This window comes from Hypanus sabinus, chromosome 14 (genome assembly GCF_030144855.1).
Source record: "Hypanus sabinus isolate sHypSab1 chromosome 14, sHypSab1.hap1, whole genome shotgun sequence".
NCBI classification, from domain to species: domain Eukaryota; kingdom Metazoa; phylum Chordata; class Chondrichthyes; order Myliobatiformes; family Dasyatidae; genus Hypanus; species Hypanus sabinus.
This window is the reverse complement of record NC_082719.1, coordinates 85,550,751-85,578,633: the sequence shown is the minus strand read 5'-3', so window position 1 is coordinate 85,578,633 and position 27,883 is coordinate 85,550,751. Positions and strand designations below refer to the sequence as shown.

Sequence of the window (27,883 nt, the reverse complement as noted above, 5' to 3'; positions counted from 1 at the left end):
TGTAAAAATGTTATAAAACTCTAGTGCAAGGGTTCACAACCCTTTTTATGCCATGGATCCCTGCCACTATCTGAAGGGTCTGTGGAACCACTGCTTCAGTGCCACTCCCAGCCCAAATTTACTGATCTTGAAGAATGATCCAATTAATCAGGAGACTGTCAAGTTTTCAGTAAAATAACAATGAATTTGCAAAGCAAAATACACAACTTTGAGAAAGTTTCTTAGAGTTTTTTTTATATAAATCATAATAATTAAATAACATTCCTCAAATGGTACATTATTATATTTTCCACCCTTAGCTCCTAGATTTCTTGGGCTTCTCCCCTCTTCCAGATCCATGCTGTTTGCCCCCTCTGCCTATCCCTGCTCCGCCTCTTCGTTTCTTCTTTTGCCCCACTGCCTCCTCTTTTAAAGAGCGTATCCAGAAAGCGTCAAATGATCCAGGAGGTTGGTAACCAAGCTCATTTGAGGGCAGTTTGTCTTTTGACAACAGGATGCAAATAGCAGGGATGTTTCTTTTTACAGTTAAACTATCTAACCCTGCCTTGGAAACAATAGGCTCCCAGAGTTCTTCAATCTGTTTATAATACAATTTGGTAATTTGATGGAGGTTCTTTAATCTTCTTTTCATGATTTCCACACAGCTGATTGCTTTACTGACAGCTTTCCCAGTGCCGGTGAACAGGATCTCCTTGGTAGTGTCTGATTCCATTTTGCCCATGGCGTAACCCACTAGATTTCTTATCTTGCTGCTTTCCTTCACCTTCATTTCAATAGTGTCTTTTGGAAGGTTGGCAATTGGCTGCGGACAAGCCAGCTCTGTGATTTTTGTTTTCTGATAGTTTTCCATTATAAAAAACGTCCTGCAATTCCAAACAGATGAAAATCAGAACTTGTAATACTACATGAAATTAGTCATTTGCATAGAAGTGGAAATCTGTAAAATGTAGTTTATATCTTTCAAAGTTATTTGAAAATTATTTAAAGTGTTTGCTATATTTTGTCCTTTCCTAGATTCAACCTTAGCACAGACATGAGAACCCCCTAGAATAAAGATCCCCAATCCATTAACCGAGGGATCTGTGGACCACAGGTTGGGAGCTACTCCAGTAGCTCACACAAGGAACCATTCCACAAGTTATTAATTCATGGAGGCATCAGAACCAAAACTGATTGCATCTTTGCCAGACTGTAATTCGATCTAGGAGCTAACAATTGTAATCATGCAGGCAAATGCCAATGCTAGGATTTATAATATATTTATTAAATACCACTATGCAGTTGAAGACAAATAAACAAAAAACAAAATACACTGCTTCTCTATTTCAACACACTCAAAGTGCTTGAGGAACTCAGCTGCATCTATGGAAAAGAATAAATTGTCGACATTTTGGGCCAAAACCCTTCAGCAGGACTGGAGAGTAAGGGGGAAGAAGACAGAACCTCCTCACAAGCACAGGGTGATTTCTTTATTAAAATGCAGTGATTGGAGGACAACGGCACACACAGTGTATCAAAGTTTAAACAGTCACTTACTGTCCATTCTCCAGGCATAGTTGAAAAGAAAATTGCGTAATTTAAATTCTAGAAACACAGAAAACCTACAGCACAATACAGGCCCTTCGGCCCATAAGGTTGTGCCAAACATGTCCCTACCTTAGAAATTACTAGAGTTACCTATTACTAGAGCCCTCAATTTTTCTAAGTTCCATCCAGGAGTCTCTTCACAGACCCTATTGTATATGCCTTTACCACCGTCGCCGGCAGCCCGTTCCACGTACTCACCACTCCCTGTGTAAAAAACTTATCCCTAACATCTCCTCTGTACCTACTATCAAGCACCTTAAAACTGTGCCCTCTCATGCTAGCCACTTCAGCCCTGGGAAAAACCCTCTGACTATCCACACGATCAATGCCTCTCATCATCTTATACACCTCTATTAGGTCACCTCTCATCCTCCATCGCTCCAAGGAGAAAAGACCGAGTTCACTCAACCCATTCTCAAAAGGCATGCTCTTCAATCCAGGCAACATCCTTGTAAATCTCCTCTGCACCCTTTCTATGGCTTCCACATCCTTTCTGTAATGAGGCGACCAGAACTGAGCACATATTCCAAGTGGGGTCTGACCAGGATCCTATATAGCTGCAACATTACCTCTCGGCTCCTATTCTACAATTGATGAAGGCCAATACACCATACGCTGTCTTAACCAGAGTCAACCTATGCAGCAGCTTTGAGTGTCCTATGGACTCAGACCCCCAAGATCCCTCTGACCCTCCACACTGCCAAGACACTTACCATTAAAACTATGCCTTGGTAACTTATCCAACTTGATGCTTTCCAAAAGCTCCAGCACATCCTCTTTCTTAATATGTTAATGCTCATGCACTTCAGTCCGCTGTAAGTCATCCCCACAATCGTCAAGATCCTTTTTCGTAGTGAATACTGAAGCAAAGTATTCAACTTTGTTTTAGGGACATAATCAATATGTAGCCTAAATATGGACTCTAATACAGAACCCCTGCTCTTTGAAATTCTGCCACTTCTCCTAATCTTAACTTTAATGTACTCTGAGTTTATCAAACAGAAATCAGGTTAGGGTGCATCATTGGAGAGGGAAACTGAATTAATGTTTGAAACCAACAACTTTTCATCAAAATTGGCAGAAGTGAGAGACACAGATTGCCATGACAGGAAAACTTCAGGAATAGGATGGAATGATAAGATTACGAAGGGCTTAATATCATTAACTGTCCTGTGATTATGCCAGGATTAAATAAATGGGTTGCTGGGCAGCACAGTTTTCTTTAAATTAATGAAAAAAATAATAAATGAATAATATATAGATAGTTAGGGTAGACAGTCAAATCTTTTTCCTCTGACAGAATGTGGGACACAAGCCTTAAGGTGCGAGGCTGGACATTTCAAGAGGATATTTTGTAAGTATTTTATTGCAAAGGTGGTGAAGTAATCAGATGCAATTTCTATGATTAAGAGGTATTTAAGCAGACATACAAAAAGGCAAGGTAAAAAAGGATACATTCTTAATGTGGACAAATGAGAATAATGTGCACAGGCATGATGGTCCATAAGTCATATGAGCAGAATTAGCCCATTTGGCCCTGACTGGTTTATCACCCCTCTCAATCCCATTTTCCTGCCTTCTTCCTGTAACCTTTGATGACCTTACTAATCACGATGAAGATGAGAACACCTTTATCGACAAGGATGAGAACATTATGATAGTCATTATGAGTCCTGACAAAGGGTCTCGACCCGAAACATCGACAGTGCTTCTCCTTATAGATGCTGCCTGGCCTGTTGTGTTCCACCAGCATTTTGTGTGTGTTGCTTGAATTGCCAGCATCTGCAGATTTCCTCATGTTTGCTCATTATGATCTTGCATCTGGCCATCTACCTGCACTGCACTTTCTCTGTAATTGTCACACACACAAAGAGATTCAGCACATTTGGAAATACAGAGCAAAATACACTGTATTGGAAGAACTCCGTAGGTCAAGCAGCATCTATGGAGGGGATTAAACAGATGTTTCAAGCTGAGTTTCTTCATCAGGACCTGTAGGATTTACCTTGTACAACCTCAATGCACTGTGCAATTATCTATTTTCTATGAACCATGTGCAGCAGAAGCAATTCACACTATTCTACTCTCTTCTTGCACGACTCATTTATTTTTTTTGCATTTCTTATTGTATTTTATAGCTATTTTTGATGTACTGCACTGCACTTCTCCCACAAAACAGTAAATGTAATGACCTACGTCAAATATCATGAAATAAACCTGACTCTTAGACAATAATAAACCATTTCCACTTGTAGGTCTCCCTCAAAGTTATGCACTATTCTGATTTGGCCACATGTCACCATTCACTTTCACTTCCACCCAATAGTTTTCTGGAATCACCTGCCTCAGACCATTCGGAAAAGTGAACGGTTACGAAAGAACTGCAAACTGTGGAAATGTAAAACAAGACCAGGAAATCCTGGAAAAACTCAGCAAGTAGGCAGCATCTGTGGAGAATTAAATATCTCATGTTGAAACCCTTCACCAGAACAGAAGAGGGAAAGCAAGTTAGTTTTAACGTTGCAGATAGGGTGGAGTGGGATGGAGCACAGCAAATTTTGCTGACAGGGTTGCTGAGAGACCAAGTTATTGATGGTCCACTCATATGATTCAATAGTGACTGCATCCAATGCCTTTTGAAGTAGAGTCACAAAGCTGCAGGCCTCATGGCCCACCAAATCCACACTAACCATCAAGTACCCATTTCCAAGAGGTTCATGAATCAGTCCTCATCGAAGGATCAAAGGTGGAGAGGGTCAGCAACTTTAAATTCCTCGGTTAACATTTTGGAGAACCTATTCTGGGCCCAGCATGTAAGTGCAATTACAATGAAAGCATGGTTATACCTCTACTTTCCCTGGGGTTTGCGGAGATTCAGCATGACATCCAAAACTTTGACAAAGTTCTGTAGATCTGTTTTGGAGAGCATATTGACTGGCTGCGTCACAGTCTAGTATGGAAACACCAATGCTCTTGAACGTTAAGTCCTACAATAAGTAATAGACACAGTCCAGTCCATCAAGGGTAAAATCTTTCTCACCATCGACCACATTTATATGGAGCATTGTCGCAGGAAAGCAGCATCCATCATCAGGGACACCCACCACCCAAGTCATGCTTTCTTCTTGCTGCTGCCACCAGGAAGATGGTACAGGCGCCTCAGGACTTGCAGCACCAGGTTCAGGAACAGTTATTACACCTCAACCATCAGGCTCTTGAACCAAAGGGGATAACTTCACTTGACTCATTACTGAAATATTCCTTCCCTCAATTTCAAGTTGATCTCATGTTCAAGATTTATTGCTTATGTATTTATTATTATTAATGTTTGTATTTGCACAGTTTGTTAGTTTGCTGTCTGGTTGAACACCCAAGTTGGTGCAGTCTTTCACTGATTCTATGGTGGTAATTATTCTATATGCATTTATTGAGTATGCCCACAAGAAAATGAATCTCTGGATTGTATGTGGTGACATATATGTACTTTGAAAATAAATTTACTTGGAACTTCTGCACTAACTTATTTTTCCCACGTTCCCATCAACACCCCGAGATTTGAGTACAAATCCTCTCGCTGAAAGCACAATTTACACCAGCCAATTAACCTACTAACCTTCACATTCTCAGGATGTGTATGGATAGAGGAGGATCATGATGAAATTCACACAACCACAGGAGTTGAAAAGTCCTGGGGCACGATGCAAATTACATGCTGAAACAAAAATCAGGATTGAATCTGGGGATATGGAACTGTGAGGCAACGAAGTGGGGGGGGGGGGGATCTCTTCAGTTGTATTAAATAGGTGACAGCTCCTAGTCCTATTTCTTCTCCACGAAAAGAAACACTCTGTCCACATCCATCCTATCATGACCCGTAGGCTTCTTGTTCAAAACACGTCCCATTTCTTGAGCAAGCTTTCCTCAGACAAAAATTCACTCATTGTAGTTGTGCGTTTACGTAACCTTCTCTGGACTACTTTCAATGTACCAGAACCCTTCCTAGACAACAGTACCAACAGGAAAGGTTGATGAGGGGAAGCGATGTTGCAGCTGAGTGCACCAAAACATAATCCATATACCTCGTTTTGTTTCTTAACTTGTTCCATCTCACCTCCCACCCTCTAGGGCAGGGGCGCCCAACCTTTTTTTATGGTATGTGCCCCGACCATTAAAGGTTGGGAACGCTTGAATTTTCCTTCAACTCCCTCCCTGACTAACACCACCCCCTCTTTATTTCAACGATTGTTTCCCCCAATTATGGGGAAATGTCAAGTACCGAGCATTCCTCGCTTCGTCAGCCCATCTGACAGGTACACGTCAAACGCTGACCTGACTACCAATGACTCCGGCTAAGCCTGACACAGAGCACCGCTACCCAGGGTAACAGGTAACAAGGACCCGCGTAACGTTGACCTTGGATACCCCCGAACCTGCGTACCGCCATCCTCGGGTATTTGTGATCTAGGTACCACTGACCTGCGGATGAGTAACACCGACAATTCTTCCAGAGACCGCGAGTGCGGTACGACGCGGTCTTCACTGCCACCGGATATTCAGTCAATGCCCCTCTCTTACGCCACTTCCTGTGCGACAGGCGGGCGGGGTTGAGCGACGGCGAAGATGGCGGAGTTGAAGAGGTTGCAGAATCGCCTGGAGAAGTTGGAGGCTCAGCTTTACGGAGAGAAGCCAGTGCAAGCAGGCCAGGTAGAGGAAAGGAAGGGGGGGAGGAACGCGACTCGAGAAATTCGAAACAAAATTTCTCTCTAACCTGTTGTGATGGTGGCTGGTCTGTTTCGGCCTCCTCTCCCTCTCCGTGCTACTTGCCCAGGGCCCACAGTTACCCGGTCTGTCAAAAACTCGACTAACTCCACTTTAAAGATTTAGTCTCTACAACACTCTGGGGGCAGAGAATTTCAGAAGCTCCCTATTCTCTCAAAAGGCTAATCAGTGGATGTCAAGCGACTGGCCTCTTGAAACCTATCTCTCAGTTCGAGACTAGCGAAAACATCTCAACAACTACGCTCTCGTGTTCCATCAGGATCCTATGTATAGCATTCTCCTACTGAATTACTAAAGACATAAATCCCTCTAGCCATACCTGAGAATTAGGAGCTAGCCTGATGTATATCATTTGGGATTTCTCTAGTATCACTATGTCCTTTCTTGAGTAAGGGAACCAAGATGATGTACAGTACGCCCTCGTCAGTACTCTGTCCGGTGCAAAACATATCTCTCCGTGGCCAGAGGGACGATCTAAGGAGAGAGGGTTGGTCCGCATGCAAGTGAAAAGGAGGAGGATTAAAATGTTTTAGATTGGAAATCCCTCTTTTAAAGGTCTGTAAGGGTTTTGCTTCAGTTGTTGAAGGCGGGTGTGGGAAGGAGTGGCGGGGAGGAATTTTGTTAGGCAGTGCATTAACAGAACCGGCTACAAACCTGATGTTGAAGAGTGGGTTGAGTTTGTCTGCACTTTTATTGACTAGCTTAAGCACAGCTGACCGACTTCCTTCTGTGTTCTAACTTTTCTGAGTGTGGAGTATGCACCTGATTGCCCATTGGAAATTTTATTTTGGAAGTTGAATTGTATTACATAAATGTGATGCTGTGTTGACTATTTTGAAGTTATTCATCTTATTAGAACAGAAATTTAAACAAATTTAAATATTTTGTCACTTAAATGGCTTAAATGAGCTGTGATCTTAATATTTGATATGTTTTATTGTCTAAGCATTATGAAAATACTATGTCAGGATTATTGGACAGTTAGCTATTTTTTAAGGGATAAATTATTTTACAGGTTTCTGTTTGCCTCCTGAAGAACTGGAATTAAAGAGAATTGTGGGAAAATGATGTAACAAGGTCCAGGTTATAAATATCCAATTTATGGAAGCCTGGTGCATATGAATAAGCATTTGGGAGACTGGCATGATGAATTTACTGGCTGTTGTAGCCTGTGGGCATCTGAATCGGGTTTAATATCACTGGCATATGTCATGTAATCTGTTGTTTTGCAGCAGCAGTACATTATAATACAGGATATTAATAAAAGACTATAAGAATAGTAAGAAATATGTATACTTAATTAAGTTAATTTAAGTAGTGGGTTCATTGTCCATTTAGGAATCTGATGGCAGAGGAGAAGAAGCTGTTGCTGAAACACTGAGTGTGTAGCTGCAGGCCTCCTTGATGATCGCAATGAGAAGAGGGCATGTCCTGGACAATAGAGGTCTATAATGATGGATGGTGCTTTTTTGAGGCCTCACCTTTTGAAGGTGTGTCCTCGATGCTGGGGAAGCTAGTGTGCATGATGGCCTGGAACAGAGCATTTCTGTGTGACTTCTGTACCCACAACCTCAAGTTGCAACTTTGAAGAGCTGAGTTGAGTTGATCAGAGCTGGGAGCACTTCACAGACCCTCACTGAGGTTTGCTGGTGGCCACTCTTCCCACGAGTGCTTGCTTGCTTTCATGCCCCTACTGTTTCTGTGATTGCAACTCCCACAATGTTTTGGTTCAATTTCCAACTTGCAGATGTAAGTTTGGGTTACAAACATTTCTCAGTAGTGGAACTACCAAACCTACCTGCATTTAACTTGGTTGTGGATCTCTTGCAGTCTCTAGTGGCGGAACCAAAGTGTTGCAGCTCTGTAAGATGAATGATAGATTATCTTCTTCTCAACAGTATGCCCACGTAAATAATTTAAAAAACTAACATGAATGGATTTCTGCATTGTTAATTGATGTGCGATACTCTTTCATAAATCCAAGTTCCTGGGTGTCAGTATCTCTGAGGACGTAACCTGGTCCCAACATATCGATGCAGCTATATAGAAGGCAAAGCAGCAGCTATATTTCATTAGAAGTTTGAGGAGATTTGTCTTATCACCTAAATACTCAAAAACTTCTACAGATGTATTGTGGAAAGCATTCTAACTGGCTGCATCATCATCTTGAATAGGGGGGCTACTGCACAGAAGCTGCAGAGAGTTGTCTAGTTAGTCAGCTCCATAATCTTCTGTTAGTATCCAAAACATCTTTAAGGAGCAGTGCCCCAGAAAGGTGACGTCAATCATTAGGACTCCCATCAACCAGGATCTGTCCTCTTCTCATTGTTACTGTCAGGAAGAAGGTACAGAAGCCCGAAGGCATACATTCAGCGATTCAGAAACAGCTTCTTCCCCTCTGTCATCCAATTTCTAAATGGACATTGAACCCATGAACACTACCTCATTGTTTTTCCACTATCTATATAACCCTTTCACTGGGGCTTGTATACAGACTTGGCTCGTTAGCTAACTCTGCTAAAGCTATATGACTCAGTGGCGTGAAGGCCATCTTTTGTAAACGATACATTTAGAGAGTCGATATGATTTGGTGTTCAACCAAACAGGAACGTCATGATGTTCCGATTAAAGCAAATGCTGTGTAAATACTGCCCATACACAATTATTGGTCAGCAAGAAATAACAGATCATACACTGCATAAAATAATAAAGGAAGTATATTTTCCAATTTCAGCTTTATCAAAGGAAAAAGAAAAGAGAAGATACTAAAAGGGCCCAAGCCAGTTCAATGTGCACATGTCGTCAGGGGCTGACAGTGGAGTATTCGGAGGTGTATCATGTCATTGGGAGCTGATAGTGGAGTGTTCAGAGGGGTAACGTGTTGTCAGGAGCTGATAGTGGAGAATTCAGAGGTGTATCATGTCATCTGGAGCTGATACTGGAGTATTCGGAGGTGTATCTCTACTCGCGTGCTGGACCCACCGTCTGCGCGAAAGCACCCGCCACATTCCGAACTTCCCTCAAGGTCCATCTCAAACAAGCTGACTCCCTCTCAAGAGTATTGGCCCTTCCTCTTTGGAGTAATTCATCTGCACAAAGCACTTCTTGCAATGGGGATTCTCTTTCCAATGGCATTCTGTGGCATCTATCCTTTAACAGACCTCAAACCAGACTACTGTCCTTCAGAAAGCTCTTCCCCACCATCCTCTCGAACCTTCTCTCCCATCCCACAATCCTGATTACATTCCTAAGTTGACCAACATGTGTCCTTATCTTAGCCGAAGACTAAACACACTTTCCAGCATGGCATTTTTTTTTTTACAGAAAGCCGATATTATAAATTACCTCACAGTATAGCAATAGAAATCTTAACCGTGGCATTACCCATATTTATACTTATGGGTAAACAGTCAAACGTGCGTAGGTTGGAGCTCAACTCTTCCAAAAGTCATATTCAGCCATCCTCAGTGGACCTCACATTGCTCCATTGAATCACGTTCCCCCGTCAGGTGGAATCCTATTACCGGTTCTCTCCTGCATCTTCTCTCTCCATCTCCCATTGAACCAAAGATCCCAACCCAGATCGGTGCCAGGCACATAAAAAAACCTGCTCCCCTACTGGATGGCACTCATGATCTCCAGCCATAACCCAAACACTGCTTCTACAGAAAGACCATATTGTTAGCAGTGAGACCTTTCCCAGGGCGTTACAGTCACATATATCAAGGCACAGTAAACCATCCATACAGATCAATTAATTACAGCAGTGCATTGAGAAGGTACAAGGTTTTAAAAAAAACATAACAGAGTGCAGAATGAAGTCTGATAGTTACTGAGAAAATGCAGTGCAGATAGAAGGTCGTAACGAGGTAGATTATGAAGTCGAGTCTATCTGAGCTTACTGGTGGACTGTTCTAGACTCTTATAATGGTGGGATAGAAGCTGTCCTTAACACTGGTGATACATGTTTTCAAGCTTTTGTATCTTCTGCCAGATGTGAGGGGAAGAGAAGAGAGAATGTGTCGAGTGGCCGGGGTCTTTGAATAAGCTGGCTTCTTTACCCAGGCAGTGAGAAATGTCAACTGAGTCCATGGTGGGAAGGCTGGTTTCTATGATGTGCAGGACTATGTCATGACTCTGCAGTTTCTTGCAGTCACGAACAAAGCAATTGCCTGAACAAACTGCAGCAGATCTGAATAGGATGCTTTCTGAGGTGTATCCTTAAAAATTGGAGAGGGTGAACAGGGACGTGCCAAATGTCTGTACTGCTTGAGGAAGTCGATGCACTGGTGAGCTTTCTTGGCCAGAGCATCTACATGGCACTTGAAACTCTCAACTTCAGCGCCGTTGATGTAAGCAGCAGAACGTGCAATAACCCCATTCCCTCAAGTCAGTGACCAGCTCTTCTATTGATGGTGCTGGAAAGATTGTGTCATGGTGCCATGTCACCAGGATCTCTATCTTCTTCCTGTAGTCAGATTCAGTATTATTTGAGATAAAAATCAAAGTAAAAAAAAAAGTATTATTAGAATGCATACATGTCACCACATACAACCCTGAGATTCTTTTTCTGCAGGCATACTTGGCAAATCTATAGAATAGTAACTGTGGACAACAAGCTGTGCAAATGCCAGTTTAAATAAATAGCAATGAATAACAAACGTGAAATAACAAGATTAGAGTCCTTAAATGAGTGCTGTTTACCCCTTTTGTTCAAGAGTTTGATGGTTGAGTGGTAGTAACTGTTCTTGAACCTGGCGGTGCGAGTCCTGGGGCACTTGTACCTTCTACCTGATGGCAGCGGTGAGAAAATAGCATGTCCTGGGTGTTAAGGATCTTGGATAATGAATGCTGGTTTCCTACAACAGCGGATCATGTAGATGTGCTCAATGGTTGGGAGGGCTTTACCCGTGTTGTACTGGGCCAGATCCACTACTTTTTGTAGGATTGTCTGCTTAAAGGCATTGGTGTTCCCATACCAGTCCGTGATGCAGCCAGTCAGCACACTTCCCACCACACATCTATAGAAGTTTGTCAAGGTTTTCGATGACATGCCGAATCTCTGCAGACTCCTGAGGAAGTAGAGGCACTGTTGTGCTTTCATCACAATAATATTTATACGACGGGTCCAAAACAGGTCCTCTGAGATAGTGACACCCAGGAATTTTAAAGGTACTGATCCTCTCTACCTCTGATCCTCCAATGATTATTGATTGATTCATGGACCTCTGGCTTTCTTTCCTGAAGTCTACAATCAGTTGCTTAGTCTTATTGATATTGAGTGAGAGGTTGTTGTTATTACACCACAGCCAAATTTTTCAAACTCCCACCAATATGCTGATCTATCACCACCTTTGATATGGTCCACAACGAGGGTGTCATCAGCAAACTCGCAGATGGAGTTAGAGCAGGAACTGGCCCAGAGTCATGAGGGTATAGGAAGGAGGTTATTAGGACCCTCATGGGGCATGGTATTAAGAATAATCGTGGTGAAGTTGCCTATATTTAATGATTGTGGTCTGTAGGTCAAGAAGTCAAACATTCTGTTACAAAGGGAGATGTTGAGTCCCAGGTTTAGGAATTTGAAGATGAGTTTGCTTGGAGTTATAAACACAAAGTACACTGCAGATGCTGTGGTCAAATCAACACGTACAAACAAGCTGGGGGAACTCAGCAGGTCGGGCAGCATCCATTGAAATGAGCAGTCAACGTTTCGGGCTGAGACCCTTCAGACCTTTCAGTCCTGATGAATGGTCTCGGCCCGAAACATTGACTACTCATTTCAACGGATGCTGCCCGACCTGCTGAGTTCATCCAGCTTGCTTGTACGTGTTGCTTGGCGTTATAGTTGGTAGAGCTGTAGTCAATAAACAACTATCTAATGTAGGTGCCTTTACTGCCCAGATGCTGCAGGGATGAATATAGGGCCAGGGCAATGGCATCTACCATTTACCTCTTTTGAAAGTAGGTGAATTGCAGTGGGTCAAGTTGTCTGGGGATCTGGAGTTATTCTTGCCATGACCAGTCTCTTGAATCACTTCATGATAGTCAATATTGGAGCTATTAGACAGCAATCATTAAGGCACATGACCTTGTTTTTCTTAGGTGCTGGGAAGTTAGTGCTCTTCTTAAAGCAGGTGCGAGCCTCAGATTGAAGCAGGTAAAAGTTTTGATTAAAATAAATGAAGGATGAGACCTTTTTTTGATATGGGGGTGGGGAAGAGGACCAGAGCAACTTTGTTTTAAAAAGGGATTCCATTTAAATTATAAACATAAAAGATACAGCAGATGCTGAAACTTTTGTGTATGTGTTACTCTATTTAAATTACAGAATTTTTCTGAGAATCTAGTGTGAAATAAGTTCCCTGTTCTGTTTGAAATATTTCATTTTTCAATTATTTTCTGTAAAATGTAGATGTAGGGATATTATGTATGCACAACAATTGCATTTTGCGTGAGAGAATCATTTGAGTATGGGAATCAGTTGTGGTCAAAGATCATTGCCAGATTTTGATTCAACATAGAAAAAGCACCCATCTTCAACATTGCACTAAAAAGATCTCAACCTAAAGTGTACACAGTACTCATTTAACCAGTGACTTCCTTTGTTTTCTAGTTCACTGATGCTGTTGTAAAACTCCAGACGTCTTTGGGTAATATTTCCAGCAAAAGAGAGAGGATAAAATCTTTGTATAAGAAAAGTAAGTATAAATCGTGCTCAGTGAAAGATTGAACTCATTTTGAAACCTTTATTTATCTTTTCCCTATAACTGGATTCCAGGTGTCTCAGCCCGAAGCGTTGACTGTTTGTTCCCCTCCATAGATGCTGCCTGATCTGAATTTTTCCAGCAATTCATGTGTGTTGCTCTTGATTTTAATTCTTTTCACTTTGAATTCCCAGATTTAGGAAATTTATTAATCTATTATACAGTAAAATTAAAAGCAATAATTATGCAGTTGTAAAGTATAAATTATTAAATTGAAAATAGAAGGTAAATCTGGAAGTAGCAATCAAATATCACCACGTATACACTACTGAGCAAAAGCCTTGGGCACATATGTATAGCTAAGACTTAGGCTTAGTACTTAGGTTTAAAAAGCCCGAAGACAGTGTAAATAAAAGGGTCCAAGAAAATAAGTTCTGAGGTCCAAGGAATAAATTTAATGGTGGTCCCTGCAATATATTTTGATTTTCTGTTAATGTAACTTCATGCGTTTGATAAGAGAAAGATGTATTTCAGAAATCAGAAATTTGATTTCTAGAGTTAACACAATAGAATAACTATTGAGAGGAATCACTTAAAAGTTTTTGTAATTGAAGGAATGAGAATTATTACATCAGGTGAAGGAATGAGAGTTGTTACATCAGGTGTTTACATGTGGCTGGAGGTGTGTTTTGACTGAATGAGAGTGAACAGCTGTAATGGCTTTGGTGGATGAGATAATGGAGTTCTGTTTAAAGCCAGAGCTTTGCATGACCAAGAACAATAGATTAAGTAAAATAATATCCAAAATGTTAACAGTTTGCATTAAATAAGAAGGTGTATCAATATTAACCAGGTTTCTACTGACATGTTGAAGAAATCAAGATTCACTGTTTAACTGCTAGAGCTCTGGGTTTGGTGCTATTTTGAAAACTAACTGAAAGGCTTTCAGCATGCTTACCTTGAATTCACAGAAAATTGTATCAACTGCAGAAGTTGGAAATCTGAAATAGAATATTCTGGAAATGCACAGCAAGTCAGGCAGCATGTGAAAAGAGAAACAGTTAACTTTTCAGATTTGAGGCCTTTTGTCAGAATTGGAATAGAGAGAATTATGTGTTGATTTTCAGTGAAAAGGGTGGTGGGGGATGGATGGGTATTGCAAAGGGAATATTTCTGATAAGGCAATTCCAAATGAGTGCAGTTGCCAGCACACACAAAATGCTGGAGAAACTCGGCAGGAGAATAGACAGTTAATGTCATCCTGATGAAGGGTCTTGACCCAAAATGTCAACTGTTTGTTGAGTCTTGATGAAGCATCTCGGCCCAAAATGTCGACTGTTTATTCCCCTCCATAGATTCTGCCTGACTTGCTAAGTTCCTTCAATATTTTGTGGATTTCCAGCAACTGCAGAATCTCTTGGGTTAATGAATTACCAGCATACCATTCATTGGTTATGTATTGTATTCAGTTAGACAGACTATATGAACAGTGGAAAATAAAAAACCGTGTCAAAATAGTGACAGGCATATATATGCAGTTTGGAAACAGATAATGGTTTAACTCTTCTCGGGCTTCCAGCTGGGTGCAGATACAAAAGCCATCAGTGCGGTACGGTAGTGGTGGAAACACACATCAAGGAGCACAGAAGGTGTATCCATTTGGATTACCCGGATAGCAGAACATTCATTGCATTTGCAATAGTCATAGGATTGACTTCTAGGCATAAAACTTACATGCCAAACCAATAGCTTTTGGAACTACCTGGTGAAGGAAACCATTGAAACAAAGCTAGAGGAAAAGAAATCTAACATAGATTAAGGTCTCGCTCTAAGTAAGAAGTGAAATTTGATTATAAACAAGGTGGAACTGTGGAAACCTGATTGGAAGAGGACTAACCAATCAGCAGGGATGGATGATGGGAGTATAAATACCACCAGAGTAGACATGCCCAGGCATCATCCCTGATGAAGATGGCAGAATTTGTCATCAAAGCATCAGTTAAAAACAAAAACCTGAACCCTGCTGGAAGTCCGAGAAGAGGTTACTCATCAGGTATTCTGGAAACGCACTGGATCCTTTTTCAGGTAGTGGTTTACCTAAAGTTGGAGAATTGGATATTGAGTCCTGCAGGCTGCAGTGTAAGGTGTTTTTCTTAGAGCTTGTGTTAGGCCTTGTTGTAGCAATACAGGAAAGCACTACAGTAAGGTCTAAGTGAAAGCAGAAAGGAAATTGAAGTGGAACCTCCGTCACTCCTGCAAATTGAACACAAATGCATGCAAAACAAAGTGGGTAAAGGATGAATTTTTCTCCTCGTAATTAATGCTTCTTGTAAAGGGATGTTTCATGGATTAAAAGAAGTTTATGTAGTGCCCATAAGTAAAAGGGCAGAGACTAACTAGGACATTAATGGCCCCTGTTTATGATTTTAAGCATAGGGAGACAGATGGAGGACATGATTACAGGTACGGGGAGAGTGAAACTTCTTTAGATTTTTGGCATGCCTTCCATCAACAGTGCTCATGTCCTACCAACCTGGTTGATTGGTTAATAGACAGTTTGTTTTTGCATTAGCATTGTGTAGAGCCAATGTTGGTGTCTTTATAAAGTTTCTTCCTTTTTCTGTAAGTTTTAATTAATTTTGTGTGATATTCAATTTTTGCAGTTGATGATCTAATAAAGTACTTGGACCCTCAGTATGTAGAGAGAATCGATGTTCCAGATGCCATGAAGCTGGAGTTCATTCTAGCAGGTAAGGGTCAATTACTTAGGATCATTAATTATCTCAGTAGAAATACTATAAGCAATAAATCATAATTATATTTTCTATGAATACTCTTAGTGACTGCACAGTTGAAATTTACAATCGTGCCCAGTATGTGCAATTGTCATGTTTTCAATGCATTGAACATTTTTATAACTGGAATAAAACCTATTTGTGATGTTCTATCTGTTTTGTTGGCCAACCAATCTATCTCTTACCACATAAAGAGCTTATTTGAAGTGATTCTCTTTCAAATATCTTCTGGCAATCTATGTACATAGATTGTACAATGTGAATAGTGCCAATTCCCCTTTAGTCATAGAAAAACCTATGAGTTATTTTGCTTTTTTCCAATAAAATAGAGCCAGTCCCTTACCCTGGGCAATTTTGGAGAATTAAAGCCAATGAAGATCATCTGGGCCTGGGGATTAATTCTCCCAAAATAATGCATGTTGCAAAGGCAAGGTAGTTTTAACAAGGGTTTCAAAAATATTAAGTATCTATCTTAAAGATAGTGAACTTCTGCAATGTGTTCATGAAATTGCCAGTCTATGGCTAAAGATGTTGGGACTGAAAACTGTAACAATTTCATATTTATTGGAAAGACCCTGCATAGAGTTGTAAAAGCTAGGTCAAACCAGACCAACTTGATTGAACTTTTTGAAGGTATCATGAAGTAATGGACTGCTCAATACCTCTGGACGTTCAGTTGGAATTTGACAGCGCCCCGTTTTGAGATTGTTCCCCAGTGTTGATGGTAAGTTTGTCCTGGTTTGAAGAGTGGAGAAAAGAGATCAGTCACAGAAGACAGATAGTCACATTCTTCTACAAGTGTTGTTTTATTTGTGGGGAAGGTTAGCTATTCACTGTATTTGAAAATGACTGTGATATTTATTCATTTGAATGATGCGGACCTTTTTTGCAAGACGCTCTACTCAACAGATATAATGCCTTGTTAGGCCAAGTCAGAGTGCATTGAAAAGTCTATTGGATGCCAGTAACTTAACCACTTAGTTACCCATCCTATTGAAAATGGCATTTAAGTTTACTGACGGCACAAGGATAATGTAGTCAATGTATTTGGAAGCATGCTGTTAGATTAAAAAAATAATTTCCTAAAGGTTGAACTCAAAGCGTAGAAGGTAAAAACAGATTTAGAAAACCTAATAAATAAATAATTTCAATGTGATAGAATCAGTGGATACAGCATGAAGACAGGCTCTTTGGCTCACCAACTCCTTGTCAGCCATCAACTGCTCTATTTTCTTCACTGTCAGATTACACTACTCCCCTCTCTGATTTTATCACTATCCAACACACTAGGTCCAGGTAATAGTAGTCCATTAACCAACCAGTTCCTGTGTCTTTGGGATGTGTGGGGAAGCAGAAACACCTGAGATAAGCCCACATACTCACGAGGAGAACATTGAATCTTCAAACAGATGGCACCCACAATTGTGATTGAAGCCAGCTCCGTCATTGTGAAGCAGCAGCTCTAGCAGCTGCAACACCATGCCTTAGAAACAAAAAATAATCTTAAAGGCACAGTAATTAATCTTAAGGAAAATAACCTTAAAGGATTATTGAAAGAGTCTTAAAGGCTAGTAGAGGACTAGAGTAGGACGAGCTGGGATGAAATTACAAATCATCATGCCACTGCTGACTTTTGTATTGTATGTTGATAGAGTGTACCGTATTTATTTTCTTCCTGGGTATCAGTGTTAAAATACCAGGAATGATTCTACAAAAAAACAAAAGCTGGTAGAATTTTCGAGTACAAAAGCTTTTGGTCTAGATGAGCTGTTCATTTTAGGTCTGAGAATTTTAAATCTGAAATCTGTAAAATATTCTAAAGAAATAGGGTAAAGGTGTCAGGATCGTGCAATGCTGTTCGTATTTAGATTCACTTACTTATCACGCATACATCGAAACGTACAATTATTGTATCATTTGGGTTAATAGCCAAGACAATCTAAGGATGTGTTGAGGGCAACCTGCAAATGTTGTCACAATTTCCGGTGCCAAACATCACAGCTAGCCTACGTTGTATGACAAATAGTGAGAAGCTCGATATCCCAGTTATCTGGGATACAATCAGGCAACAGCGATGAAGCTGGGATTAACTGCACATTGAGTAGAATATTTGCTTTTTATGAAATCTGGGAGATTAACTAGTATGAGAGGAACCTTGTGTAGTTCCATTATCCGCTTAATTCCATTGTTCGATGTAAGTAGAATCTGTAACATTGAATGGATTGGAGAACTGATAAGTAATGCAACTGAAGTTGGAAACTGAACTGGCAAGTATTCATTTCACTGATACCTTCTGGATACATACTGCAAGATGGGAATAATATATTTTAAACTTCAGAATCTCACCTACCTTTTAAATCAAAACTCAGTCAAATTGCAAATTACATTTTAATACAGTCCAGTGGTAAATATTGCATAGGATTGTTGCAGTGCACAGATTGTCTTTTTTACAACCTCAAAACAATGCTGGACATTAAAAACATTCACGTACTGCAGGCCTGCTCCATCAGTGACCTGCTTCTTGGTGGACGAACATATTATTGCCCACTCCAGAAAGGCATGGGAGTCGGAGTGCACTCTAACGGCGAGTGATTACTTTGGACATTTCTCTATTGATCAAAAAACCCTGTTGAACATTGGTAATGTAAAATGCTACAGGTCCATTTCCCTTGTTTATTGGAGAGACCGATGGCGGGGGAGCTGAGTGGCTTCGGTTGTAGTGAGGAATAGGCCTCCAGCCATGGGCTTGCCTGTTACAGCAGTCCAGGAGAGGGGACAGCCGAGGTGATGTAGCACGTCATCCATGCTGGGTTGGGGGCTGGCCCCTCCTGTCGGTGATGCCCTCATGTTCACTTGGTGGCAGCCAAGCTGAAATACGTGCGTACGTTCGTCTGCACACAGCTGAAAACAGCTTGTTCTTGCCAAAAACATTCATGTACCATCAATTTACAGGACATGTCAGTCAGGGACTTGGCCTGTGTATTTTTTTGTATTTACTGCCATCTTGTATGTGCTATATGTGCCTTGTGCTGTCTGTATGACTGTTGGTTCTGTGTTCCTCTGGGTACCTTGGTCCCGGAGTAATGCTCTTACATTTGGCTGTGTTCATGGAAATTCACATATGGTCGAATGACAATTAAATCTGGACTTGAGCAAGGTGACAGTTGTGCTGACGTTTTGTGACATCTTATTCTGTGTTAGCTTGTGGAATACATGGCCTTATTTGTTTTGATCTCTTTTTCTTCTCTTCCATTGCAGAGGAGCAGTTTATCCATTCCCAAGTGCGTCTTCTAGAATTGGTGAAGAAACATCAGCCTTATCTTGAGAGCGAACATATTAAAGGTAAATGTGAGCAAGTATCTTTGTCAAAGTAACTGTGCCCAGAACACATGGTCTCTTTCGACTCAAAGCATTCTTTTTTAAAAATTTTACTTGTGCACAAAGAGAACAGCATGGCTTCTGTTACCCACACTATTCTGAAGTTGAACAGAAAACTGCTATTTTTATACAGACAAGAGAAAATCTGCAGATGCAGGAAATTCGAGCAACACACACAAAATGCTGGAGGAACTCAGCAGGCCAGACAGCACCTGTGGGAAAGAGTACAGCTGATGTTTCGGACCCTTCGTGTTTTGCTCAGATTTCCAGCATGTGAGTTTTGAACAGGATTGGCTACTCAGTTACAAATATTCATTATTGTAAATTGCATATGTTTGAATTCCTTACTTGCAAAATCAATTGCCATTCATAATGGAGGAGCCAAAATCAATCAAAACTTCAAGCAAACAGTTAGTAATGACAGTAAGTGGCAGGGTGAAGCTATGTCTCTGCAAAAGGAGGTGCAAGGTGCTTGTTCCCTTTGCTAGCCTGCAAGTCGCCATGGGTGCAAGTGGTGTATGGTCATGAGCAGCTGGTGTGTATCACAAGTTCTGTTTATGTGACCACTGATGTCAGGCAGGCAATCTCAGAAGAGGATTGACATTGGCTGGGCTCAGCCGTCTTGCAGAGACACTGCCCAGAAGAAGGCAATGACAAGCCACTTCTGTAGAAAAATTTGCCAAGAACAATCACAGTCATGGGAAGACCATTATCACCCAAGTCACACAACATTGTACATAACGAATGAGCGAAAGACACCAGAGCCTTAGTTGTTGGGTATGTTTTGCATCCTTATGTTATCTCGTCTGTCTCTGGTATCCCCTTTTTGTAAAGGAAGACATTTATTATTATTATCATCATCATCATCATTATGTTTTAGGACGACTTCTCTGGAAAATTCTCCATACAGATGTCTCACTTGTTTGGCTTGAGTATACACTGGCACAGATTATCCTGGTCTGCAGTAAGCAGAGGGTCTTTTTACCTCCTCTTGGGCACAAGTTTGCCCTCAAAAACACAAAACACGAAGGAAACCTGAAGTGAAGAAACTTACCCCTTTCCTCACTGACACCATTTCCGCTGAGTCCTGTTTCTCTCTGCCATCTTTCCTTTCCCTGCCTTTTCAGGCTTTTCCCCCTTTTTGCTCTGCTCTCTCTCTACTTTGAAACATGTTTTAACTTTTTCCTTCTGATGGGTCCCTTTATTTTGTATATAGGAATATTGCAGAATGTAATATTGCTCCGTATTGAATACTCAAATTTAAAAAAAACTAACTTGTTGCTTATCTCTTCAGCTGTTCCTAATTATTCTTCAAGGGTGCAAGCGCTGACCCAGGTTCAAATTCAGGAGCAGGTATTTTATTTTCACCACATTTCTCTGAGTTTTTTTTCATAGATTAAGTTCTAGTTCACAATCGTCTAAAAATTGTAATGCAGTAAGCTCACTAATCCAAGTTATTTACTTTACTTGAAATGTTATTTGTACATTTTTAAAGGAATGATACAAGTACAAACAAATTACAAGTGCAAAATCTGCCTTTTTAGTTATCTATATTAACATGCAAGTTAGTGCGGTGATGCCTGTACGCCACTGGGGTTTGGGCAGTAGTGAAGGTCCACTATCTCTGACGGTGTTCAGGGTTTCCTTTATCATGTTAGTAGTTTCCTCTTGGTTTTCTCTGCTGTCGGTCATGCAGGTCCTTGGTGGAGACTCAGGAATACCGTCGCATTCAGATGTAGAAGAATTCTTCATTGCTGTTTCCGTAACAGTTTTGTTTTACCAGTCAGGGTTGTTTGCCCTGAGCTGGACCCCCATATTGGAGTGGTGGACCACTCTTAATCTGTCCTCTGTACCCTTTGACCTTTTTGGCAAGGGTGACCCTACCAAGAGCTAAAGCATAAAGCCCTGACCCCAACCAACATAGCTCATTGAGGCACGCAACCCTCCAAACTGGATCTGTATTGAGCTATAGTCAGCTTAGATGTTCTTAAATCCATTGTCTTACATTTCTGACTTCTGTTTTATGCAGGATCAATGTAATGCAATCACAGAAGATGTAACCAAGATGCTAGATGAATATAACAAAATGGTATCCTTTAATTTATAACATTCATAATTCTTTTATACAGTTCCTCAGATTATGTTGCTTGTGGAGAATTTAGTACAATACTATTAGCACGTCAGTGTACAGCTTGAAGTAGACTTGCCTGCTTCTTTTCAAGTTGCTTCGTGTAGACTGTGGGTGGTGGAGGGAAATTGCATAGTCTTGAACTCGAGTTGTGAGTTAGACCCTTAAATTTTAGTTGAGGCTGATTCTGCTTTTTTCCATTTTGAATTAACATTAGTTGGTAGAAGATTCAGCATGTTGTTGTACCATTTTTAGTAAGCACTTTTTCCTTAAGTTCATTCCACAATACCTTTCCCCATGACTAAACATTACATCCTGCATCTGCCATTTGAACTTTCTGCGTTTTAACCCCTATGCAATTTGAGCAATGAATTTCTAAATAAAACTGAGTTTCATCTGTATTTCCAGCTGGTTTATCAAAGGAAAATTTGGATTTATATAGGTACATCTAATGGGAAATGATGAGCAGAAATGGGGAAAAAAAAACTTCCAATTTTGCCTTGTGACTGTATGGGCAAAGTGTTCCTTAAGGTAACTAGCTACAAAGAATCTAGGCTGAAGGATCCCAAACTCGGATACTTGTGCCTTTGGCTCTGAATGGCAATTGTTGAGGCTCAGTAGGGAAAAATACAGTGCAGTGGAGAGGGGTGGGGTGTGAATGTGCAGAGATGGGTGAGAAGTACCAGCGAATAGAGAGAAGGATGGATGGAAGATGGTCAGGAAGATGATTGGGCATTTATCTGTCAGACAGATAAAAAAAATAATCGACTTCGGGATTAATTTACAAAGCAAGTACAATCAGGGATGTATTTATAGCTTGGTGAACCTGGTATGTTTTATGTTTTAAAGCAAATTGGGAAATTCTCGTTCTTTCTGGAAGAATCTCTGATAGTTCAGCAACAAAGACAAAATGAAAGGTGCTTCCTTAGTGTTATGCATCATATCTTTTGATCTAACATCATTTCATTAAAGATACATTTTAAAGATAAGCTTTGAAATCAAGGTGTGCAGGTCACTGAGTGGGGGTGGGGGAGCAGTGGATGTAGTTGAACGACTAGAAAACCATCAGTAACATGCTTTTCTGTAACGTGAAGCCAAGTCATCTGCAGTGCATTAAGAAATGCAACAATATGAAATACCTCTTGTGTTTATATACTACTTTTTTTCCCACAAATTCTGTAAGGGTTCATTTTATTCCACATCTCAAATTTATGTGTAAGGATTTGTGAATTCTTGAAGAGGGAATTTCTGTTGGCTCAAACGGGCCATAATGTGAGGAACAGTTGCAGGTGACTATTTTGTTTTGGTATTGTTGTGGTGTGGCACATGGAGAATAACCAAGGAATCTTTCTTTAATTGTGATTTATTGAATGTAGTTTAATTCCTTTTGTCATTGATTTTCTTTGCCTTGCATCCTTTCACAATTATTCCTTTTATAATCTTTCTTCCACTTTCTCTGTACTTTAAAACTTGTTTTAATGTTTTCTGCTTGTGATAGATTAATAAGTATGAGCTTGACAGATTAATTCTCCTTATGGATGGGGCCTAAGCTGCTCAGTATTTCCACTTTCTCTTTTTTAATATTTCAAACGCTCTGCATTTATCATATGTTGCTTTTGTAGGGGATTTCATCTTTGAGTTACTACCTGAACATTATAATCCAATAATCTCCTTTTGAGGATGACGCAAATACCTGTCAATTTATCTTAACTGTCTCGCTCAGATTCTGCTCCTTTCAAAACAGTTTGTTCAGTGGGAAGACATGCTAACCAAGCTTGAAGCTGCAAAACAAATAAAGCCACCCACTGATTGACATTATGTAGTTTGGATGAAAAAGAAATGTGGAAGAGGAGCAAACAATTCTTAATATTCACATAACCTTGTATATGTAATGAGTAATTTAAAACATATACTGTTTTACAATGTGTTCCCTTTAAAGCATTTTGAAATCTTTTGCAGTAATATAATTGGCATTAAATGTGATAGTAATTAGAATGACAGATGAATACCTTAGTGTCACATTTGCAAGTTTACATTACAATATTTAAAACTAATGATAAAATGTTTCTTTATTTAAAATTGATAAAAGAACTGATGACTGTTGCTTTCCTTTTGTAATATTTAAGTCTAGAGTGCAATTTTTGTTTTGTGAACCTGTGTGTGATTTAAGAATTCTTCAGTTTACTCTTGAATTAATTATCTAGGGAATTGTATATATATATACACACAAACTAACATAAACTTAATCCTTGCCTGTGTTTTGCATCATTGTGGTAATTATACATTAAGCTGCACTTCTACCATAATTCACATGTGAATGAATGTCTAACAATTGTGTCCTGAATGATAAAATTCTGCTTTTCACCAAATTTAAACACGGCATTAGTTTTACAATGAGAAGATGCTTTTAGGGCATTTCAGATCAACCCATATAAGGTCTATCTGTTTATCTCACTTTCAAGTGGAGGGACAAGCTGGCAAAGCCCCTGGTTTTACCAGCCACTCAAGGTGATAGAAAAGCAAAAAATTACATGTCAACCATTGTGATTCCAAGATAATCTTTGTCAATCATTAAATCTGATTTTTCAATGAGGAAATCATTTTCAGCTTTTCTTAGTGGTGTAATGAGAAAGCAAAGCAAAACTGTAGTTGTAATATAGAATTATCAAAACCCCTAAACCCCTCAAGACCTGATTTGAAAGTTCAGCTGCATGGCATTTTTGTTATTGCAATTCTTTGTAAATGTTCTCATTTCTTGGAAAAATGCTTGATGCTTCATCATTGTTTGATTGATTCCCAGTTCTCCAGAGTATTCATTCCATGGACACTCTTTCCAAGTGTATTTTGCCACAGGAGTCCCAAAGTGTTACTGGCTTGTGTCCATGGAACCATCATATGATCATTCTCATAATTGCACTCTGTTATTTGGGACTCTGCAATGCCATTTTTTGGAATTCCAATACTGTAAATTAATTTCCATTAGTTTATTATTGTCACGCACAGAGTACAAAGTTTGTCTTGCATACTGCTCATACAGAGCAAATTGTTACATAGTGCATGAGGTAAGACAAGGTAAAATATTACTAGAATGCAGAATTAAAGTAACAGCTGTACAGAGAGTGCAGTGCAGGTGAGAAATAAGGTAGAAGATCATAATGAGGTGAATTACGAGATCAAGAAACCACCTTATTGTATGAGCTAACTTTATAACAGTGGGGTAGAAGCTGTTCTTGAGCCTGGTGGTACGTGCTTTCAACCTTTCAAACCAGTGAGGGAGGGGAGGCGGGAACGTCCAAGGTAGGTGGAGTCTTGGCTGCTTTACTGAAGCAGTGTTTAGCTGCAGTAGTCCCAGTATCTGCAGTTCTTGCCTGCTCAGTTGCCACAAAGCACAAGTAATTCTTGTAAAACTGGCGTCTTTAAGGTTCCCCTGTGGTTTTGAAGGCATAATTTTTTGCAGCAGATTGCCCAATTTCTTTACAAAGGGACATGATTGGGCCCTAATTTTTTCCTCTACAAAGCAGTTATGGCCTTGTGGTTTAGATTGTTAAAATCTATCCAGTTTTTCACTGAGTATATCTCTTAGTTATTCCACTTTTCCTGCTTTTCTGCTGAAGCTCAATTTTGTAACATTGAAAGGCCTCCAGTTATGATCACGCAATTGGCCATACTGGATACAAGAGCCACAATAGAGGTCCAGATCTTAATCAGGCAGAGCAATGAGAAGGAACTTATAAATAAGGCTGTACATCTTCTCGGGTAGCACTCATACACTCATAATTTACCAGTATTAATCAGGAGGTTTTCATGGTAACTTGACTGGTAACCAAAGTGTGGGTTGATATGTGTGATTGACCAGAACATAGGGATTTCAATATTTGAATTGCTGGGGTCGTCTGCATTTATGAAGGCAAGGGAATGGCTGAGTGTAACTGAGTGCAAATGTGTTCTTTAAGGACAGTTTCTGCGATTTATACTGTAGCAAATATTGTGACTTTTTGTAGATTATGTCTTGGATTCATATACAGGGGTGCATATCTCTTTGACTACCCTGAAGTTACCACTAATTTTTACAGCCTACTAGAGAATGCTACTGTAAAACAGTATCTATGAATGCAGTGGATGAAAGCCTACAGATTGTGTCATTGTCTAAGAATATTGTAAAATAGCAAACACAAGAAATCTGCAGATGCTGGAAATCCAAAGCAAGACATACAAAAATAAAATGTTGAAGGGCTTTTACAGATTTGTTGCAATCATGACAATATTTAAACTTTTAGACTTGGTCCACTGAATATTCAGATTAATATACTTATGTACATCAAAGGTGTAAATTGCATTAACAACCAACACAAAGGATGTGCTGGGGGCAACCTGTAAATGTCGCCATATATTCCCGCGCCATTATAGCATGCCCACCGTATTTGCAGAACACGCAAGCAACAATGGAACAGCAGTAAATCAGCAATAATAGCAAAAGCAAGCCCCTTACCTCCCACCCACACATAGATTATCCTCCAACCTCTGGATAGGCTGATTTTGGCCTCCAGCTTTTTATGAGTCTGACTCACTGACATTGTGCCACCGATTTCCCCAGCAGACTCACTGATAGTCACAATATTTAAGGTGGATAGTAAGGAGAACCAGTAAATGTAAGTTCCCTATGAAAAGATTAATTGAATGAAGCACCTTGGAAGCAAACTACTGGAACTCAGCATTAGTAGGTTTACTGCGGGCATTTAACCATGTGCTGGAACAGTCCTGAAAATGACTAACATAACTGCAAGAAGGTGGCAAGTCATAGGCAGCCTACTGCTCAGACCTGTAGCTTCCATAAGTATCATCAGGACAAAATAGTGATATAACAAAGTTCCTCACCTAAGATTTCCCTCTCAGAAAAATGATCTCTGCCAAGATTTGACAGATAAGCTTAACGACCCCCAGCTAAAGCTCATCATAAATGCACAGCTACTATAGTGTATCGTTGAAATATTTAAAGAAATGTTGGAGGTAAGGCAAAGTCAACAACTATTATTAATCCTGTAGTCTAAGAATGTTATGACTCTTATCATGGATGGTAGGGGTATAGAGGGCTATGGTCCTGGTGCAGGTTGATGGAAGTAGTTAGTTTAAATGGTTTTGTCATGGATTAGATGGGCTGAATGGCCTGTTTTTGTGCTGCCCTTCTCTAAGAATGTAACCCATGAAGAAATGCTCATATGAATAACTCTAATGAAAATTCTCTCAGAATGGAAACAATGATAAAGATCTCAAACAACACACACAAAATGCTGGTGGAACACAGCTGGCCAGGCAGCATCTATAAGGAGAAGCACTGTCGACGTTTTGGGCCGAGACCCTTCGTCAGGACTAACTGAAAGGAAAGATACTAAGATTTGAAAGTAGTGGGGGGAAGGGGAAATGCAAAATGATAGAAGTCCGGAAGGGGTGGGATGAAGCTAAGAGCTGGAAAGGTGATCGGCAAAAAGGATACAGAGCTGGAGAAGGGAAAGGATCATGGGATGGGAGGCCTCGGGAGAAAGAAAGGGGGTGGGGGAGCACCAGAGGGAGATGGAGAACAGGCAAAGAGAGAGAAAAAAAACAACTAAATATTGTCAGTGATGCGATAAGAAGGGGAGGAGGGGCATTAACAGAGAAGTCAATGTTCATGCCATCAGGTTGGAGGCTACCCAGCCAGTATATAAGGTGTTGTTCCTCCAACCTGAGTGTGGCTTCATCTTGACAGTAGAGGAGGCCATGGATAGACATATCAGAATGGGAATGGGACGTGGAATTAAAATGTGTGGCCACTGGGAGATCCTGCTTTCTCTGGCAGACCGAGTGTAGGTGTTCAGCGAAACGGTCTCCCAGTCTGTGTCGGGTCTCACTAATGTATAAAAGGACGCAGTATACCACACCAGCCGACTTACAGGTGAAGTGTCGCCTCACCTAGAAGGACTGTCTGGGGGCCCTGAATGGTGGTGAGGGAGGAAGTGTAAGGGCAGGTGTAGCACTTGTTCAGCTTACAAGGATAAGTCAGGAGGGAGATCAGTGGATAGGGGAGTCGTGTAGGGAGCGATCCCTGCGGAAAGCAGAAAGTGGGGGGGGGGAGGGAAAGATGTGCTTGGTAGTGGGATCCCATTGGAGGTGGCGGAAGTTATGGAGAATTATACATTGGACCTGGAGGCTGGTGGGGTGGTAGGTGAGGACAAACTGCAGTTTTAAAAGAGACTAGTCAAGTGGTGCACAAGATTGCCCAGTGTCCGTAGAAATCCTAATCTAGCTCTGCAACTATGTTTTTCCTCATTGCGTGACTACAGTTTAACAGTCACTGCCCAAATCACTATGTTTTTGCACATAATAATGATAATGAATAATTATAATTTATATGTGCCATGTCGTATGGCATATGTGATAATGGTTTCATGACCATAATTGTTCTTGGCAAATCTTTCCGCAGAAGTGGTTTGCTATTGCCACCTTCTGGGCAGTGTCTTTACAAGACAGCTAAT

General features: G+C 40.4%; 2 protein-coding genes across 2 annotated transcripts; one reads left to right on the top strand and one right to left on the bottom strand.

Moving 5' to 3' along the window:
* Positions 1–220: 220 nt before the first annotated feature.
* Positions 221–6,177, bottom strand: rpp25l (ribonuclease P/MRP 25 subunit-like). Its single transcript, XM_059989589.1, has 2 exons — positions 6,064–6,177; positions 221–863 (listed from the first exon to the last, which is right to left on the bottom strand). Exon 2 carries the CDS (start codon positions 848–850, stop codon positions 296–298), a length of 555 nt encoding a protein of 184 aa, XP_059845572.1. The 5' UTR covers positions 851–863; positions 6,064–6,177; the 3' UTR covers positions 221–295.
* dctn3 (dynactin 3 (p22)) lies at positions 6,147–23,632 on the top strand. The gene is made up of 7 exons (XM_059989590.1): positions 6,147–6,291; positions 12,983–13,067; positions 15,737–15,823; positions 19,127–19,210; positions 20,541–20,599; positions 21,276–21,335; positions 23,098–23,632. The coding sequence occupies exons 1-7, from the start codon at positions 6,208–6,210 to the stop codon at positions 23,185–23,187; spliced, it is 549 nt and encodes a 182-aa protein (XP_059845573.1). The 5' UTR covers positions 6,147–6,207; the 3' UTR covers positions 23,188–23,632.
* Positions 23,633–27,883: the final 4,251 nt, after the last annotated feature.